The 17,960-nt window shown below is 41.3% G+C and overlaps 1 protein-coding gene across 2 annotated transcripts in view; it reads left to right on the top strand.

Moving 5' to 3' along the window:
• acap3a (ArfGAP with coiled-coil, ankyrin repeat and PH domains 3a) overlaps positions 1 to 17,960 on the top strand; it is a gene marked incomplete at its 5' end in the record, with an annotated part of 61,561 nt that overhangs the window by 39,140 nt on the left and 4,461 nt on the right. The window contains 17 exons of one of the 2 annotated variants that reach the window (XM_079179215.1): positions 1,687 to 1,731; positions 1,850 to 1,945; positions 2,541 to 2,615; positions 9,209 to 9,333; positions 9,619 to 9,670; positions 10,033 to 10,133; positions 11,149 to 11,260; positions 11,572 to 11,780; positions 13,359 to 13,428; positions 13,624 to 13,718; positions 13,803 to 14,020; positions 14,248 to 14,337; positions 14,556 to 14,645; positions 14,758 to 14,984; positions 15,458 to 15,567; positions 16,276 to 16,386; positions 16,482 to 16,543. In XM_079179215.1, the coding sequence (XP_079035341.1) occupies positions 1,687 to 1,731; positions 1,850 to 1,945; positions 2,541 to 2,615; positions 9,209 to 9,333; positions 9,619 to 9,670; positions 10,033 to 10,133; positions 11,149 to 11,260; positions 11,572 to 11,780; positions 13,359 to 13,428; positions 13,624 to 13,718; positions 13,803 to 14,020; positions 14,248 to 14,337; positions 14,556 to 14,645; positions 14,758 to 14,984; positions 15,458 to 15,567; positions 16,276 to 16,386; positions 16,482 to 16,543 (1,888 nt within the window). Of the gene's footprint in view, positions 1 to 1,686; positions 1,732 to 1,849; positions 1,946 to 2,540; positions 2,616 to 9,208; positions 9,334 to 9,618; positions 9,671 to 10,032; positions 10,134 to 11,148; positions 11,261 to 11,571; positions 11,781 to 13,358; positions 13,429 to 13,623; positions 13,719 to 13,802; positions 14,021 to 14,226; positions 14,338 to 14,555; positions 14,646 to 14,757; positions 14,985 to 15,457; positions 15,568 to 16,275; positions 16,387 to 16,481; positions 16,544 to 17,960 lie in introns of both variants that reach the window. The other variant, XM_079179214.1, reaches the window with a different exon arrangement.

Here is a 17,960-nt window from a genome sequence, read left to right as displayed (position 1 = left end):
ACAAATCTGGTGACAACACGCTTAATGTCTGAGTAGTGAATGTAAAACTGTCTACAGCTTGATGTTGTAAGCCTTCAGCTAATCTGCATCATGAAGAGTCACACTGCTTTAGTTACTAGCAGTTCCTGTTTGCAATGTAAAGACTCCTGGACTATGAGCCAAGATTGGGCTACGCTCAAACAGAACTAGTTCATACGACGTGTTGTTCGACCTCCTCTGAAAGTGTTGATACCCGTTTCAAAATAGCGTGAGGTTCGTGGAAAATTGTGTCCGTCAGGTGAAAAGGTCTGTGATGGGTATGGTGTAGGGAGGAGGGGCGAACATTACTGTAAAACATTTTGGATGATCAAATCTTTTCATATCCTTCTAATGAATTTGTTTACAGTCGCACTAGACGGACTTATCCTGCCTGTACAATCGGGGGAACGGCCGTGACGCAGCCCTTTTAGCCTGCAGTGATGTCTGCGTCCGTCCGTCTTCCTGTGTGACACATCCTCCTCTCTGTTCATCTGTTCATATGCAGCGTGCAGTTTATTTAGCCTACAAGTTGTAACCTCCTACCCATGACCGCCCTCGGGGGGGAACAAAGAGACTGATTCAGTGTGATCGCTGTGATGGCCGTGCCCTCTTTTTTTCTATTCTTCATTCTGTCTGCTGGCAGCTTTCTCTCACTGCTCTCGGACACGTTACCCTTTTGAGTCTTGATTGAAAGTGTCTCAAGGCAGAAAAGGTCAAACCTGTAGGGAGATGTGCTATATGTATACGTGACCTCTTAAATGTAGCACAACATGTTATTCAGGGTTGCGTTGTTTAAAATGTACAATGCAAAGGCTTTAACTCATGAAATGCCAGATGGTTTGTTTATGGCAGTGTGTTTTCTTTCCGCTGTTCACTCGTACTGGGACATATGGTGGTTTGCAATTGTGGAGGAAGTAGTCAGATCTTCTGCTTGAGTAAAAGTACTGACATCACACTGTGACTGTTATAAGAGATCAACACTAACTTCTAAAAGTAAACCAGGCGTCAGCTTTTGTTTTGCAGGAACTGAAAATATTGTTGCCGCTTAATAATGAAAATGTGATTGCTTGTCCATTCGTTCTCTCCCTTTCATATTTAGTTTTTTTTAAGCCCAACTTGAGAGAAACATTAAATGAGTCCAACAAACTGGTCGTGACGCTGTCTCTACTTGAGTTGACGGCTCCGTCATGTAGAAGAAATCTGACTGCAAACATCCCAAAAACAACATAATGTCTATTTTCTCCATTAATTGATTTGTTGTTTGGTTTGTAAACATTCTGAAAAAAAGGTGAGAAATGCTGTCACGTTTACCCAGAGTTCAAAGTGACACCTTCACAATGTTTACGTCCAACTAATAGTCCAAACCTCAACATTATTAAAAGACATTATATTTTATAAGCTCTGTGAATGTTTTGTGTTCAGAAATCTTGATTTGCAAAAGAGCTAAAATTGTCTCAAGTTAAGTAGTTAAGTACAAGTACCTTTGTCTTGAACTCAAATTAAGCTTGGTGTTAGGAAAGGACACATATTGTCCACTAGAGGGTGTTATCTCATGAGCCTGTATTGTTGTGGATGTACATCAAACAATAATCAATACTCAGACCACAACAGACAGTCTGATCTATTATTTACATTTAAAAACGCATGTCTGTCTTTTTTTTTCTGCAGATCAATGTCCTGCAGGCGAAGAAGAAATTTGACATCCTAGATGCTGTGAGTCAACACACACAAAACACCTGCATCTTTACAATATACTCCACAAAGAGTCATGTGCAGCGTTGCAGCACTTCATAATGTAAAAAAAACAAACAACTGCCTCTGTCCCACCCAGATGCTGTCATTCATGCACGCCCAGTACTCGCTGTTCCAGCAGGGCTACAACCTGCTGGATGAGATCAACCCGTACATGAAGAAACTGGCTACTGAGGTGAGCAAAGCATCTTCATCAGCCTCTCAGCTGAGCTCTGTCACGTCCCCGTGCGCTCTGTCTCCATTCGAACCGGTTTGATCCTCCTTTGAACGATCGACGAGACGCGGTTGCGTAATGTGTCTTTTGCGTTTCCGCTCGTTGATTGATACGTTGGAGTTTGGATCTGATTTTAGGTGTATTGTACCGAATATAAAGCGTCCTCTTCGCATTCAATAAAAAAGGATCCATTAGAGTTCAAACCGATATTTTATTGGTGCACAAACATGTTATTGTGGACTAACTTGTTTGTCACAGCAGGTTGTCCGCTGCAGGAGAAATCGATGCTTCATTACCAAACACTGACCTAACATGTTATTGGAGGCTAAGCCTGTGTTTGCAAGTGGAAACTGTTGCAGTCAGCTTCTCTGAATCACCCGTCACCTCTCTGGCGCTGCCTTTACTGCTACTATATATCAGTAGTAGTCACTGTACTGTACTGTACTATATATCAGAATCACCTCGAAATGGAGAGTTTCACAGGATGTACATTTGGCTGGATGTCCCTTCAGAAGCACTGAACTTGTTTTTCTTTTTTTGTATCTGTGACTTTCAGCTGGATCAGCTGGTGATTGATTCAGCCGTGGAGAAGAGGGAAATGGAGCATAAACATGCAACCATACAGCAGAGGGTGAGTTCCTGCTTTTTGCTTTTTAGATCAGTCAATTAAGAATTGTAAAGAATTTTACCCAAAAATGGCAGGGTATCTGAGATCTTCAAGAGCATTGGTTTAAAAAAACACTGCAGGCTGTAACGTTAGTTATAACATGTATTTGTATCCAACTGCGTGATGTCAAGAGATGTTATACACCTATTAATTAATGAGTGTCAGTTTTACTGAAATAATATTTTTTTTATTTCTAAATTCTGCCGCTTATCCCAGTGCATGTTGTGTTTATGTAATTACTTAAATCATTAGGAATTACTGTTACATACGTCTGTGAATTACTGAATAAAATGTAATATAATATTAATTAATTCCAGAGCATATTTTCCCGATTGGTTTTCCATCATACTTTCATAATTTGTCCGATTTGACAGGCGTTAGATTGCATTCTATGCGGTGTGAAAAAGGTGTTTAATTAAAAGGTTTAAATTGAATGTAGAGACTCCTGCTTTGTCTTGCTCATAGGATAAAAAGTGGAGTAGGCTCTTCAGATGCAAAAATAATACATTTACCGCATGTGCAAAAAGTGAGACAAAGGTTTCAGGCATAGGACCATCGTCAGCACAACTATAACTTCTACTGTTTTTGCTCAGTGTGCAGTTTTTTTTCTTTTTTTTACCTGATGCTACTTCTTGGCGGGTTGATGCTGAGCTGTTAACTGAGAATCTAACAGGCCGTTAATGGGCTTACATCTCACCTCCAAGATCCAGTCTGCCACTTGGCCCATGCAGTGCATCTGTTGTGGCTGGGGAGGGATTAGACCTGGGCAGCTGGGAAGTGTTTGATTAATCCCCCTAACAAAGTACAGGCATTGATTTAAGCATTAAAATCAGGTGGAATTAAGTGCTTTTAAGAGTTATTAATCCCACTGTTGTCTGCTGTAGATGGTCAGCACATTATCTTCTGTTTGTGCTGATGAGCAGGAGCCTCACTGTGCTGTTAGTCCAGTAAAGTGCTGACCGCACGGTTTATATGAATCCCTCTGACTTTGGGGGTCCTCCTATTTTTTTGTGCACCACCATGACTTCAATTTGTTTTTTAGTTTTTAGTGAAATATCTAAACTATTGGATGGATTAAAATAGGCTCTATGGGTATATTATCTCTTGGTGCGCGAGTAAATACATGTAGGGTGCACTCCCTGTCTGATATCTTGTCAGTTAATAATTCAGAAAGCCTCATTTCCAGCGGGCCAGTGTCTGGCTCCTGTTGTACCCCAGGATCAGTGACCATCTGTCAGACAGCTCCGGTCAGCACTCTCCCTCCAGGCTCTGTGGTCTGTGCCGTGGATAGAGCCACGGGGAAGGGCCGGGTCACAAGTGGGGCTCGTTATTGATCTGTTTTTGCCAGAGCTGTTAGACACTGAGCATCATGCACCATCCATCACCAAGGGACGTGCACTGTGGTTGTAAATATACAAGGTCAGGGAGTTGAAGCTACATTAAACTCTGAATGGTGAGAATATATTGTGGTGGTGGGTGGTGATTTATTTTATCGTGGGCAGCTTCATTGCCGGTAGACCAGTAAGGAGGATAATCAGAGGTGCATTGAAGCTGCAAGATTATTGTATTATCTCCACCTAAACGCTGTATTTTTCTCTCCTTCTGCTCGTATTTTTCCAATGCCACCATCTCCTCTCAGACCCTCATGCAGGTGAGTTCTCCTACATTTGTTTTCTCGTCTGAATTTCCTCTCTGGTTTAGCGTGTTGGCGGACGGGACGGTGCAGCAGAGCCCACTGTGTTAGCACAGGACATTTACAAAACCCTTTTGAAGTTCTCTTCAAGATGTAGTCGGACTTCAAAAGCCTCGAGGGAAAGCTGCAGTAAATCCTGAATCATTTATAGAAGAACAATTAGAAACACGGGTCTTTGTTTCAGCGGCCTGTATAGAAACGTCTGTTTCATCGCCTATTGCCACTGGTGGAGAGTTACTAATACTCAAGCATGGTACTTTTATACATTAGTTACTTCGGAGATTTAGATAATTAAAACAAAATATAAATCAACTAATATATTCTGATATATTACTATGGATTAAGCCACCTGGTAGTATGTAAAGTATGTGTGTGAGACGACTGCCTTTAAGTACTTTTAGGTATATTTTGATGCTAATACGTTTGTGCTTTTACTTAACGAAGATTTTGATTGTAGGACTTCTCCTTGTAACAGAGTATTTCTACACTGTAGTATTGCTACTTCTCTTGATCTGAGTACTCCTTCGCCCTCTGCCTATTGAATAGGGATAATTGCAGTGTCCTGAAATAGATGACAATGTAATTGTTGCTTTCATTCTGTATGTTCACTGTCTGAATCTGGTATATTACATGACAGATTTTAGACTTATTCATGCACAGAATTGTGACATGTCATTGCATTTGTTGTTCTTTATTCACCGCTGCTTTTAGAACAGCGTGGCCTACTTTGTTATACTTCTCTACTTCCTCTTAAAGAGATTTTTTTTTCTTGTTTCTTTTCTTCTCCATCACGTCGAGCATGTGCAATAAGCCTTGTGTAAACTTACCCAGGGCAAAGGGGCAGCCGTTACTCGGTACAGGCAAGAAACCAGGAGAGCAGAAAGGGAGTTGAAGTGCTCCAGCTGTCACTGCTGCTGGATCTGTGCACAGTGCAGCAGAAAACATCTAAATGCCAGCGCCATTCATTTTTAACCTCAGATTTAATGGAGAAGTCCTGTTCAAGGCAGTCGACTCCTCCTGCTATTCTATATTCCTTTACATCACCAGCGCAACGCTACATGCTTCCCCCCATTTGCGTCACTTGATTTATTTCTACTGCTTGAAACTCCAGATAGATGTTGTAGTAAAAACATGATTTAATATGTTTGTTTGGATGGTAGTTTTTATGATGGACATCAACACTCTACATCTTAACACAGATGTAAACATCCAGGAGATATATAGTAGAAGGCACGTACAGTACACAATTAAATATATATACAAAATATGTGTATATAAAAAGAGTTTTAAAAGATTTAGGGCTGCAACTAATACATATTTTCATTATCAGTTAATCAGCATATTATTTTCTTGATTAATGGGTTTGTCTGTAAAACAGTTATGGTAATTTCCATACTTGAGAACTGAGAAAAATCAAAATCCCTCCAAAATACTACCCAAGACATTATTTGAAGATTTCTGCAAGAGTAGCATTTTTCAGCAATTGGGTGGTTGGAAAGTTTCATAAGGCTTTGATTATATTAGATGTCATGTGTGTTAGATGTCATTTTATACTATGAATGGCTACATTGGGGAATAACATCATCCCACTTGAATTTGAACTCTACAATTGGGCTCATTGGATCTTAGCTTTCCAGTCATGTCTAATTTATGCAATTCCAAGACTGTTTAGGGACATCAGTATGCATACTCCATATTTAGAATAGGCGGAAATAACACATTCAAGCCCAAACTGCATGAGATTATCATAACTCGTGGGTACCCATAGGACCTATTTGATTCATGATATTTTTGAGGTGAGAGGTCAAGGGACACCTGCGAAATTGGCCATGCCGGTTTTACCCTCGACGAAATGTATCCTAACAGATCGGAGCATATTTAGCCTTTTTCCCGACAAGTTATATAGCATGACATGGTTGGTACTAATTTCATATGAGATCAGCACTTTCACTCCAGCTCTATAAGTGAGCCCGCTACAGCCTGGACGCTGGCGTGCTCGAGGAGTTGAGGAGGTGAAGCATGAACTTGAGGCTCTCTGATCTCCACAGTTTGGGCTGTTTGTTGTTGAACCAATCGCAGAAGACTGTGGACTGTTTGTTGCCTCTCATGATCAATGTCTGGTACTTGAAATTAACTTTTTGCGGCTTTTGTAATTATATAGCAACATCAACCAGGTCCGTTGAGCAGATGTCAGGCAGGTATGTTCGGCACGAAAGCGCAAAGCCAGTGTTGTAGAGAGAGCTTGCTGTGATAATGAGACACAGAAGGATCCTGTGCAGACGATAAACAAACACATCGCAGCAGACTGAGCGTTGGCGCTCTGCAAACGCTCTTAGGTCGACCTAAGTACTCTACGGCAGGTGGATGAAGCATCGGGACATGTTGTCTGCGTCATCCAGCGTTTCCGCTGCTCCACACACACAACAATTTGCTTACTTGCTTCCAAACATTTGGAAGTCGCTGTTTCCCAGCCTGCTCAATAATTCACTGATGTTCATTTTCTGTCTGTGTGACGTTGCATCATTAAAAATAGATGGTCTTTGTCGTGGGCTTGAGAGGTTGCAGAGTAGCACCCAGTGCACATCTTGTTCGAGTGTTGCCTCGCATGTTTGTGATGTCGTATTCAGAGAAGAGAGGCATCTGACAGCTGAAGGTAAGCTGCATTGACGACCGACAGATTTGAAGCTGGCGTTGCACTTGTGAGTAGACAGGAGATGGTAAATCAAGCCCTGAGTGGTGTTTGTTTGGTGGTCTGGGCAGCCTGCCAGATAGATTCCCTCTGGGTCAACAGGGGACTGAAACGCCCTCCCTCGTCAGCGGGGGAGGTGTGTTTAGGGAGTTGTAAAACCGAAGCAGACCCAGACGCAGAAGTGTCAAAGCAGCCTGCTTGTGTTTGTGTCGAGAGCAGCTACAGTACCACGTAGTGTAGTCCACTATTCTCCCTCGGCACCCTGCCACGGATACATTGGCAGCTGTATGGTAATTTGTCCTAGTCCTCGAGGCTCACAGGGCGGAGGGCAGGTGGCTCTAGTGGAGGGCACACATGTCAGTGTTGGAATTACGCACCGCACTGCAGCGACGAGATACATTGACCTCCGCTGTGAGAGAGTGAAGGCCGACATGCTTCTACTCTGAGACATCTGGTTTTTTGGAGTCTATTTTTATATATATATGCCTTTTTCGTGCTTTTCAATGTTGTTGGAACGCGCTAAACGTTTCAAAATGAAGATCTTTTGCCAGTGGGACCGCAGTTTGGTGGGTTGATTTGCATTAAATTGGCTTTATTACTCTCATTTGGTCATCATAATATTCAGCTTTATTCTAGGTGTTATCTTTGTGGTTATTTGTTGTCATGCCAAGTTTTGTTATCGAGTAGCTGAACTGCTGTAACTGCGAGTAGTTGTACTGTTACCACAACTTACTCCCAAGCAACTTTCCCTCTCATTAAAGTCTGAAAATGTTTGGAGGTCCCAGGTGTAATGCTCAATGACGCATGTGTACATTTTAAAATAAGTGTTATCTAATGCACACTGGTGGATAGGTGCACAGGAAAATGCATACATGTAGACAAAAAGGTTGAATTCCTGTATAGTTTGTGCAGTATTAGGCTATTTACTTCATATTTCCGTAACAGATATTGATTTATTGTAGAGGTTATGAAGATATTCACGGCTTGGTTGTGATATTTAGACTCTTTTTTTGCCACCCTTTACCACTTTTCTTTATCCATTTTTGTTGTTGAAAGAAATCTCTTATTTTGCATTACCCATCTAATCTTATAGTTAAAAGAAAATCATTGTATCTCCTTTCATTTGTATTCAGTGGTTTTTGACGTGTTTGTCTCATTTTAAGGATATTTTTATTGATTGTTAAAGTGGTGTTTTAAGATTTGGTCCCCCTTTTTAATTGGTTGTTACAAACTTTGACTTATAGTATATTCAGCGTACGTCCTGTTACACATTTTAATTTTGATTACTGAAGAAGGAACACGACTACAACGTTGTCTCTCATGTGTGCTGAAATTGTACACAATGTACACAAGTGTACACAAGTTAAAATGATGATATAGTGGAGAGCAGCGAGTCATTCTGTCATTCAAACATTAAATAAGCAGTTAATGGTGTGCTGCTGCGTGTACACACATCCTGTTATGAAACAGGAGAGTAAATGAAATTCTGTTTTTATTTGGGTCACTCCAGCAGAGACTTTCATATATTCTCGGGTACGTCTTTTATTATGTCTGATGTATCTCTGCATTTTCTCAGGGCTGCATGCATGCGATGTTTCAATAGAACTTTGGATAACTTAATGTTCTGTCCCTACTGCATATTATATATCACCTCTAAAATATAGCTAATTGGACATATTGCTTCACAAAAACCTATTAATTTAGGAATGACTGCTCTAATACCTGTGTACCACTTTCTATTAGCTTGCATTAAAGTGCTATGTGTCGTGTTGTAAGTCAAGAAAAGGTTGGAGGCTAATTTCCCATGAATCACACTCCGTTTATGTAATAAGTTGCGTCACACTAGCATCTGTTGAGTTACGAAATGCCACAGTGTGCCACCCAGGAAAATGACATGCAACTCCTATGCATACATGGACTAACACGTGACGGTTTCTACATGATCGCACAGTGCATGATTTGGTTGGTTAATGGACTGTATGTACAGTACAGTCACAGTCAATGCTGCTGGTATTCCAGGAACAGCACGCATGCAACCTCCTCAGTGCAGAAAAGGGATTTGTTTCCTGTTTGACAATTAAAAGGTTTGAATAGCATCCTGCCAATGATAAGCTGGTGTGTCAACCTTTTCTATGACAGCCGGGGTTAATTTAGGGTTCTCATGTCTCTCTTTCTCTTCTCTTTCAGGACTTTTCGTGTGACGACTCTAAGGTGGAGTTCAATGTGGATTCTCCTAACGGTGTGGTGATGGAGGGCTACTTGTTCAAGAGGGCCAGCAATGCCTTTAAGACTTGGAACAGGTAAAAATAAAAATCTTAATATACTGCAATGTAATGACTGTAGTATACACAGGACATTGATGGAAGAACACTTACAGTGTCACAGCAGTTTTCCTCAGTTTCTCATTCACTGGCAGGTTCGGGAGGTTAGTGGTGCTGTGATGTGAAGCGATGTAATCAATTCTCACATGGCCATGATGTTGTGTTGCCAAGAGCTAAACCCATTGATTCACCTTTGCTCCCTTAAAGATTGGAAGGATATCCATCTATGATGATTTATTTATCTTCCTCCCTCTCGCTCTCTAGACGGTGGTTCTCCATACAGAACAGTCAGCTGGTCTATCAGAAGAAGCTCAAGGCAAGTCCATATATATTGACGCTGTCAGCTTTCCCCGGGGTAAAGTGGGCTTTAAGAGGTTAAGTGCAACTTTAATGGAAGGACGGCTTGAATGTTTTTTAACGTTATGGGGGTCTTCTCTGAATTTCATTAGCACTCACCCGATGCCGTGTCAAGACATTTCTGCTGATATCTGAGTACTTAATCTGGAGCACACAGTGTTGCTTGGTTGTAAATATCTAATGGTCACGCACTCTGAGGCTTTCAATTGCTAGGAAAGAAAGTCTTGTCAAGGAGGCGCTAAAGGTTTATGTTTGTGTAGTGTTTAGGTTTTTTTTTTTTTTTAGAAGCAGAGAAAAGATAAGTTCTTTGTGTTTTGGCAGGATTCCCTGACGGTGGTGGTGGAAGACCTCCGGCTGTGCTCTGTTAAACCGTGTGAGGACATTGAGAGGAGGTTCTGCTTCGAGGTCTTGTCCCCTTCCAAGTAAGACTTCACCATTGGCTGGATTAACATACAATTTGGTTGAGAAATGAATGTTCCTCTGAGGTCGACTTTCTAATATCTGCATTGATCCTTTCACTTTTCATCTAGTACCTTCAAATACCTGCAAAACTACTGACATTTCCATCAGACTCTGTACTTTGTGTTTAGTGCTGATTAGAAAATGTAGGCATGCTAACTAGGGCTATACCGGCGAGCACGAAGCATCATTCCAACGCATCTGTTCATTTTATTTTGGCATGTCTATTTATTCCGTTTAAACACCATATTTATGCACAGTTGCAGATCAAAAATAAGCTATACAAATATTATTAATATTGTACTACTTGTAGAATAACATTCCAGTAGTGGCTGCGTAGGATTGTTTCTGAATTGTGTGATCCAAACATTTCCAATAATTCTAGAGCAGGGTGGTCAAGCAGCAATCTGACAGCACCATGAATGTCATTCATACAGCCACAATAACAATATAACAATAATCACAGTTTTTTAGGGTGATGAAATCATTGAATATGTCAACAGACATTCAAAGCTTCACTCGAAAACCTCAATAGAAGCTTCGAATGTAAAGAAATTACATTCGGCACAGCCCTAATGCAAACACACATTGGCATATATTACACCTGCCAAACACCAGCCGCGGTAACATTGTCATCTCTAGTGTGATAGCATGCTAATGTTAGCATTCAGTTCAAAGCTACACTGTGTGCAAGTAAAGCCTCACAGAGCTGTTTTTAGACTCATTTTCTTTTAATTCTTTATTTTTACTTGGGTAAATCATCGCAGCACTTTTTTTGGCTTATGCTGTATAAGCACAGTTCTATATAGTCGTTCTAAAAAGATGTACAATATATCTCAATATATGTGAAACCTATGAATATGCAGAAGAATGTTACATACATACATTGTTTGTTTAGCATTTCACACTAGATTATGCAGATCTGTACAGATGGTACATCATGATTTATACCACTACTTTCATTTGTCTGTTTTACAGGAGCTGTATGCTTCAGGCTGAGTCTGAGAAGCTAAGACAAGCGTGGATTCAGGCAGTTCAAGCCAGCATTGCGTCGGCCTACAGAGAAAGCCCAGACACATACTATATAGAGGTAAGGCACAGGTCTGGGTCATAAAGCATGTACACATGTGTTTTAAAGCCTGTTTATGACATTGTATTGCATTGTTGCAGTTGTGGAAAGTAAAATACATAAATAAACATGTATTGAACATGTTGAAAGCTGACTAATTGACATGTTATACCTAATCCATACAAAACGTGTAAAAACGACAATTTGCGGTTTTACAGATTATGCAGGACTTTTATTTGTAATAGATTATTTTAACAGTGTGAAACTGGTAATGTTAAGTTATCTGAACACATCTTTGTGATCCTAATGTTTTATGACGTGTTTATGTTTAGCATCTGGACAGAACGGCCTCTCCATCCACCAGCAGTATTGATTCGGCCAGCGAGCCTCGGGAGCGCAGCGTGAGAGGGGAGACCATCCTGCAGCGGATCCAGTGTCTGCCGGGGAACGAGCAGTGCTGTGACTGTGGCCAGGCCGACCCTCGCTGGGCCTCAATCAACCTGGGCATCCTGCTGTGTATCGAGTGCTCTGGCATCCACAGGTCAGAGTCTAGAAAAAACATTTGTATCTTTCACATTACTGTAAAAAATTATCCAAGAGCAATCTGGATTTTGGCAAATGAGCCTAACATTAACTAAACGGCACGTAAACACAGTTTTGAGGTTCTTGTACCGCACTTGAGTATTTCCATTTTCTGCTGCTTTATGCTTGTACTCCACCACGTTTATCTGGTTGTTGGAGTAACTTTGTCGATTAACATTACTGCATATATGTAGTATTAATTCCAATCATGAAGTCTAATGAATTTATTTGAAGTCGAGTTGCATTGTGGGTATTGTAGGCCCCAGGTTTGGAGAATGTGTGTCGTCAAAAAGACAATATCTCTTTGAACTTTGACTGCAGGTATTTTACTCATGGATTGTTTTCACGCTGGTATTAAGGTACTTTTACTTAAAGATCCACTCCAGACAAGTTTTAAAACAAATACAAACATTAAATCATTATTTGTGTCTGATATGTTTTTTCCCTTTAAAAAACAATCTCAAGTTGTATATTGGATCTCTATTGTTTCCAAAATACGTCTTCTAGTGTCGAACATGCATCAGTACTTTTGTACAGTGAAGCAAAAACATTAAAGTTAAGTAAAAAAAAAGAATCAAAGAACAGCATGTAGGGGGACTTTAAATAAAATATCTGAATACATCTTCCACCACTGCCAATGTTTCTGTGTACTGGCACTGAAGGCAGGAAGTGGTGCCAACTGTCTGTTACTTTGGCCTTACATTGTGCTGTTAAAGTCTCTAAGCACATTCTGACACACACACACACACGCACACACATGCACTGCTGAGGGGATTAAAGTGCGTAACACTGCTTATTGGATCAGGCTTTGATTGAGAGTTTTCACTGAGGGAGGTGAAGTGAGAAGATAAAGACGAACTGCAGAGCTGAGACACACACACACACACACACACACACACAGTGAACAAGCCTCTGAATAGTTTAATTCAGCATCAGATCCTGGTGAACATCCTCAACCAGATCTCATGTTCGGTTACGTCACACTCATTTGTTTTCAAGCTCCCGGATGGAAAAAAACTATCCCTCAGGAGTTGTGTCTTATTTTGAAGTTGCAATTATCACTGCTGATGTAATGACAAACCTCATCCCTGTGTGTGTGTGTGTGTGTGTGTGTGTGTGTGTGTGTGTGTGTGTGTCCTCGCTTGTTGAATATTCATGTTCCCTGTTGGGGCTCATCCTCTCACAGTGAGTTCGGACATCTTGTTACAATGCAGGGCAACAAAAGTGTTTTGTTATTTTCTAGTGTGCCACTGTTGCCTGGGAACCAGACAGTTACATCAGTGGAACTTGGTGATTTGCATGACATTAGGAGCTCCTCTCATTTCCCTCTAATGATGTTAGATCATTGCAGCTATTCAGACCAGCGGGTCACCATACAACACCTTAGAGTACGATTCATTTATAAATCTTCTTCTCTCCTTTAAAAAAAATATAAACTACTCTTGTTTTCTTTGTTGTGGCCGCCATCTGTTGCCTCAGTGATATCCCTCTCAAATGTTTTAATTTTTAATATTTATTTTTGTTGTTTTTGTTGCAGGAGTCTCGGAGTTCACTGTTCGAAGGTTCGCTCGCTCACACTGGACTCATGGGAACCAGAGTTATTAAAGGTACAGTTCGTTTCAGCTCTGTTTGGTTATAAAGCTACAGCCAGGAGACAGTTAGCTTAGCTTAGCATAGCATACAGACTGGAGGCAAAAAATCTAACTCTCAGCAAAAAGAGAAAGGTGAATAAGGATATTTCCCAAAATGTCCAGTCTAAGTGGAAACCATTGATGTCATGTCTCTTTGTCTTTGCTTTGTAGTTAATGTGTGAGCTTGGAAACAGCGTCATTAACCACATCTATGAAGGCTCATACCAAGAACAAGGTCTAAAGAAACCATTACCGTCCAGTTCAAGGTAGGAATTCATTAAATATGGCTAAATTAAATCTGTTACTTTTAAGCACTACAAGTCTCTCATATGGTATGTGGTCTATCGCAGGCAGGAGAAGGAGGCTTGGATTAAGGCAAAGTACGTGGAGAAGAAATTCCTGAAGAAGCTGGGCTCCACAGAGATACTCATCAATGGAGAGAGGAAGTCGGAGCGGCGGTGGAGCGTGAAGAAGTGTCGGAGACACAACAGTGCCACCATGGTTCCTAAAACACGACGAAGGTACCGGCAAGAGCCCGGAACCATCTCCCCGTCCACCCTCTCCTCAGGTACTTTAGTGGATCTCTGTCTGGACTTGTGTCTCTGTCTATTTGTGGACAAACATTCAGAGCAGGGAAAGAAGAAGTCTAACGCTGTGACTTCAATGTAATGTTGATAAATGAGAGGCACAAACTAGGGCTATGTGTTAATAATGGTCCAACAACTGTGCTCCAATATATTAGTCAAAATACCTTCTCTTTGGGGTTCTCACCAGTCACCTGTGTTTGTCTCACAGCAGCTGCTAAGTTCAGACGAGACTCCCTGTTTTGTCCTGATGAGCTGGACTCTCTCTTCTCCTACTTTGACACAGGATCTGGACCTCGAAGTAAGCGACTCACTATTTTGACTTTTCCCCCCAAAGCAAACTGGCAATGTGTTCACAGGCAACTCCAAAACACTCACGATTATCATTATAGACTGTAAGATGCTTGGATCAAGTCTCTGTTTTGCATTATTCTGTACCTTTTTTAAACAATACTGATGAGCCAGAAAGACACAGCGGTAACTAACGTGTCCATGCTCTGGCATCTCCCGGTCCGGCAGGCCTAAGCAGTGACAGCGGGTTAGGAGGCAGCACAGATGGTAGCACGGACATCCTGGTGTTTGGTTCAGTGGTGGACAGCGTCACAGAGGGTAAGTCCAGCGGAGGAACGAGTAACAGATGGTCCCTTGGGTATTATGGACAGCACAGTGGGAAATGAATGTCACATGACTCAAGTTCCCGGCCTCTTTCCACTGTCCTCAGAGTGCGAGGTGTCGGAGGACTCGAGCGGTGAAGCCGAGCTGGAGGTCGAGCCGGAGACATCGGACCCGGAGGACACGAGGGACCTTCATCCCGGAGCGCTGCTCTGCAAGGCCTCGAAAGCCCGCAACCTGCCTGTCATGGCTGAAGCACTCGCCCATGGGGCAGATGTCAATTTGGTCAACGATGAGGACGAGGGAAAGACGCCGCTCATACAGGCCGTGATCGGGGTGAGTCAGTCGAAGCGAGCGGTTGCCAGAAATGAGTCCACGCAGGAAGCATCATCTGATTGACTCTCATTCATGAATCACAAATGTGTATATTTGGCTCCTCATCAGTATGGATGCCAAAGACATTTTTTTGTAATTCATTATAATACTTTCAAAACTGACAGAGAGCAGCAAGCAGAAAATCAGTGTTTCTGCTTCTGTTTCAGCGACATGAGACACACATGAAAAATGCGACTGTTGGTTGAAACTTTTGTTCATGCTGTGGTTGGAGAGTCAGTCGTACTCTGCCACAGATCCTCACTCACATAGAAATGAAGGGCTACTAAGTAGAATAAATCAAATAGATAAATTGTTCCACATAATCAACTGTATGTGAACTGCAGCTGTTAATGTGAGAATATCTATTTCTTAATTACCCTTTTCTGCCAAAATCAATTGCAGTATTTCACTGTCATGTTGTTTTTTTTATTTAGGGTTCGTTGATCGCCTGCGAGTTTCTGCTGCAGAACGCTGCTGACGTCAACCAAAGGGATGCGAGAGGGAGGGGCCCCCTGCATCATGCCACATATCTGGGACACACGGGGTGAGTCACGAGGCAGAAAGTAGCTGCGACCACATCTCACAGAGTTTCTATTTCCATAAAACGTGCTTTGTTGAAGGCACAATGAACTTCATGCAAAGAACCACTCGTACGAAGTTGTGGCATTCACCAATGTTCTGGTACTTAGAATCTTCTCTTCGTTATGACCGAAATACACAAGTGGTCCAGACCTGTCACACGAGTCATGAACAGTCAGCCTCACAAAATTCTTGCTTTACTTAATTATGATGCCAAAATAATTTGGAATTAAAATGTGCGTTGTTTACATACACCAAGCTAACTTGCTGCTTTGCTGCTACTAATCACACTCTGCTTTGTAACCACGACTTTAGTTGCTCTTTTCTAGTTGTAATTCTCTTATTTCTATGGCTATTTCTGTTTTATATACCTCCGATTATTAATTTTATACTTCTTCTATTCATCGATACGCATTTCTGTTATTTCAAATATGATGATAAAATCAACTAAAGTAAGATATCTAACTAAAACTAGCATAATCTGAAATATATTTTCTGTTTGCTGATCATCATGGCTTATCAATTTATTGAGTTATTTTATGATTTTATAGGCATTTTTGAGGACAACCACCTATACAGTTCAGTTGTTGCCTCTGTGTTTTTATGAAGGTCATCCTCTGATGCACCCGGAAGTGTAACATCACCTTGATCTTTGTTTCTTTGGTATTTTCAGGCAGGTGTGTTTATTCCTGAAACGGGGCGCGACACAGAACGACGGGGATGAGGACGGCCAGGACCCTTTGAGTATAGCTGTACAGCAAGCCAATGCAGATATCGTCACACTGTATGTTCATTTTATATACATATACGTTCCATACCATTTTTTATCGTCTCTCCATCTTTGATGAATTTTAAACACCCTTTCCTTCTTTCCCAAAGGCTGCGTCTGGCCAGGATGAATGAGGAGATGCGGGAGTCGGAGGGACCCTTTGGACAGCCAGGTCAATACCCAATCAGCAGCCCCACTGAGCAACAGTATAAGAGATGCATTCAGGAGTTTATCTGTCTCAATATAGCAGAGTGCTAGAAGTTTAAAATACAGTGTAAAACCAGTGCAGGGGGTGCCAGTAGACATATGACTGATTGATAGAGACGAGTCGGGGGGGCTTTCCTCCACTTGTTTTCTCACCACCGGAATAACTTCTTCTCTAGATCAGAATAATTAATCTCCCCAGCACAGTCTGCTGACTTGAGACCAAAGCAGTCAGCTACTCACTCAGGATCACACAATAACTCAGTATTAACCTCCTTTATTGATGTCAGATGTTACCCACTGATGATGAGCTTAGTCCGTCCAATCACCGCACAGTTGAGGAATCACTGCCAGTGAAGGGTTAGCCACTCTTTTATTTCATAGATTATCCAGCAGCACTATTGTGAAGCAATCAATAGACCCACGATAAAGGCACCAGCAGAGTATTCAGGAACAACGTTGCCCTTTTTATTTGGAGGTTTTCGAGGGTACAGGGTGCTCTGAACCGAAGACCAGCCAGAGCTCATTTGTTCCAACAATTTGACATTTAAGTTCATCGTGAGACTGAGTTGTTATCGTAGTGAGAATTTGAAAAGAGTTATTTTGGGCACGATTCCGGAAGTAAAAGTCCCCTTCATTTTTCCCATAGTTGATGTTATTTTACCTTTTTCTACGGCTTAAATCGGCATGAAACTCTCCTTGTTAAATCAGTACAGAAGACTTAAAAGTTAAAGATACAAGCTGTGTACATTAAAACGACGTGGGTCGACGTTTACTACGAGTCCCAAAGTGTTTCAGAAAGAAACATCCAATCACTGAGCTTTAATTCAACAATTTGCAAACTCACTTAGTTTCTGGGTCACTTTTGGATAAAAAAAAAAGTTTAATAAGGATAATTTTTCTTAGTTACTTTTTTTCAGGTGGAAAAAGACTTTTGGCAAAACATGTAAAAAGATGAATACCTTTAGTCCTATTAAGAATATGGGGTTGAGGTGCATCTCAGCCACTTGTGGCCACAATTAGTATTACAACAATAAGAAAAAAGAAAATGATAGTGACAACAACAGCAAAATATCGGTGAAAACTAAAAAAATTAAGGGAAACATTTTTGTGGCAAAACCTTTTTTTCCACCCATTCTGAACTCAAACGCTGGATAGAAAACTAACTCAGGGCACCAATACTAAGGGAGATGTTGCATAAAGAAAACTTTGAGATGGGAATACAGAATGGGAATTATTACTTCCGGCACCAGCTTGGTAACTCTCCACAGTATTTGTAGCACAGATGAGTCGGGTGAATAATGCCAAATTGTCTTGTACAGGGTGGTGCAGCCAATTCAACTTTCCTGTTCATGGTCAATTCAATTTGAGCTGACTGTTCTTTT

This window comes from Pholis gunnellus, assembly GCF_910591455.1.
Source record: "Pholis gunnellus genome assembly, chromosome: 2".
NCBI classification, from domain to species: Eukaryota; Metazoa; Chordata; class Actinopteri; order Perciformes; family Pholidae; genus Pholis; species Pholis gunnellus.
This window is presented reverse-complemented; position numbering and strand designations above follow the sequence as displayed.